The sequence below is a fragment of the Primulina huaijiensis genome, unplaced genomic scaffold, assembly GCF_012295235.1.
Source record: "Primulina huaijiensis isolate GDHJ02 unplaced genomic scaffold, ASM1229523v2 scaffold205001, whole genome shotgun sequence".
In the NCBI taxonomy this organism is placed as follows: domain Eukaryota; kingdom Viridiplantae; phylum Streptophyta; class Magnoliopsida; order Lamiales; family Gesneriaceae; genus Primulina; species Primulina huaijiensis.
The window spans coordinates 1-1,109 of record NW_027353890.1 but is presented as its reverse complement, the minus strand read 5'-3'; the positions used below and the strand labels follow the sequence as shown (position 1 = coordinate 1,109).

Here is a 1,109-nt window from a genome sequence, read left to right as displayed (position 1 = left end):
AATTTTTTTGACATAAAATTTAAGAAATAAAGAAGAATGTGTATTGATGTCCAAATTCATTTAAGATGGACAATGAATTAAAAAAAACCTTTAAGATAACTTAATAATTTAATGAAATTATTCTAATCGATATCACCAGTCCAATATAATATTTTATGAAATTTGAATATACAAAAACATTAATAAAATTGAAATAGTCAATTATTTTTTTGCATCACAACCAGAAAAAATAAAAGCAAACATATAATACAGAGTTCAATTCATCTGTTCAAAATAAAACTTCATAAAACACATCAAACAAAATCAAACCAACCTTACAATATGTTACAATTGTATATGGAATAAGAAAATTAATCAACTTCATCAATCTTAGGACCACTGCCACCCGAATACATATCGGCAATTATGGGGTTGCAGATGTTCTCTAGCTCTTTCATTTTATTCTTAAACTGATCTTCTCCGCCATCTTGGTTGTTTTCCAACCACTCGTTAGCGCGCTCAGTCGCATTTTCAAACTTTCTCTTGTCTGAATATGTCAAGTTGAAAGCAAAATTGTTGTCATTTTTAATTTTATTTCTCATGCTGTAGACATAATTTTCCAGAGCATTCTTGGCCTCAACTCTCCTTTTATGCTTCTCATCTTCTGCCTTAAAAAACTCGGCTTCTCGCAGCATTCTCTCGATCTCTTCGGTAGATAACCTGCCTTTGTCATTGATGATTGTGATGTTTTTTTTATTTCCAGTTGTTTGATCTTCAGCAGAGACATTCAGAATCCCATTGGCGTCGACATCAAAGCAGATGGTTATTTTAGGGATGCCTCTTGGAGCTGGTGGGATGCCTGTGAGCTCGAATTTGCCCAACAAATTGTTATCCATGGTTCTCGCCCTTTCTCCCTCAAACACTTGGATGAGCGCGACGCTTTGGTTGTCAGCGCATGTCATGAATTGTTCCTCCTTCTTGGTAGGAATAGCAGAGTTTCTTGGTATGATTACACTCATTTCACCCCCTTCGACATGCACGCCAAGTGACAGTGGTGTGACTTCGCATAATAGTATACCCTGAACCTCTGCATTGCCCTGGCCAGCTAATAATGCTGCTTGAATTGCTGC

At 36.0% G+C, this 1,109-nt stretch overlaps 1 protein-coding gene across 1 annotated transcript; it reads right to left on the bottom strand.

Annotated features, from left to right (window-relative positions):
- Positions 1 to 183: 183 nt before the first annotated feature.
- Positions 184 to 1,103, bottom strand: LOC140966330 (heat shock 70 kDa protein 4-like). Its single transcript, XM_073426642.1, has one exon. The coding sequence runs from the start codon at positions 996 to 998 to the stop codon at positions 351 to 353; it is 648 nt and encodes a 215-aa protein (XP_073282743.1). The 5' UTR covers positions 999 to 1,103; the 3' UTR covers positions 184 to 350.
- Positions 1,104 to 1,109: the final 6 nt, after the last annotated feature.

Coding starts and splice junctions, on each gene's coding strand:
- LOC140966330 (XM_073426642.1), bottom strand. CDS start 998: ATGAGTGTAATCATACCAAGAAACTCTGCTATTCCTACCAAGAAGGAG.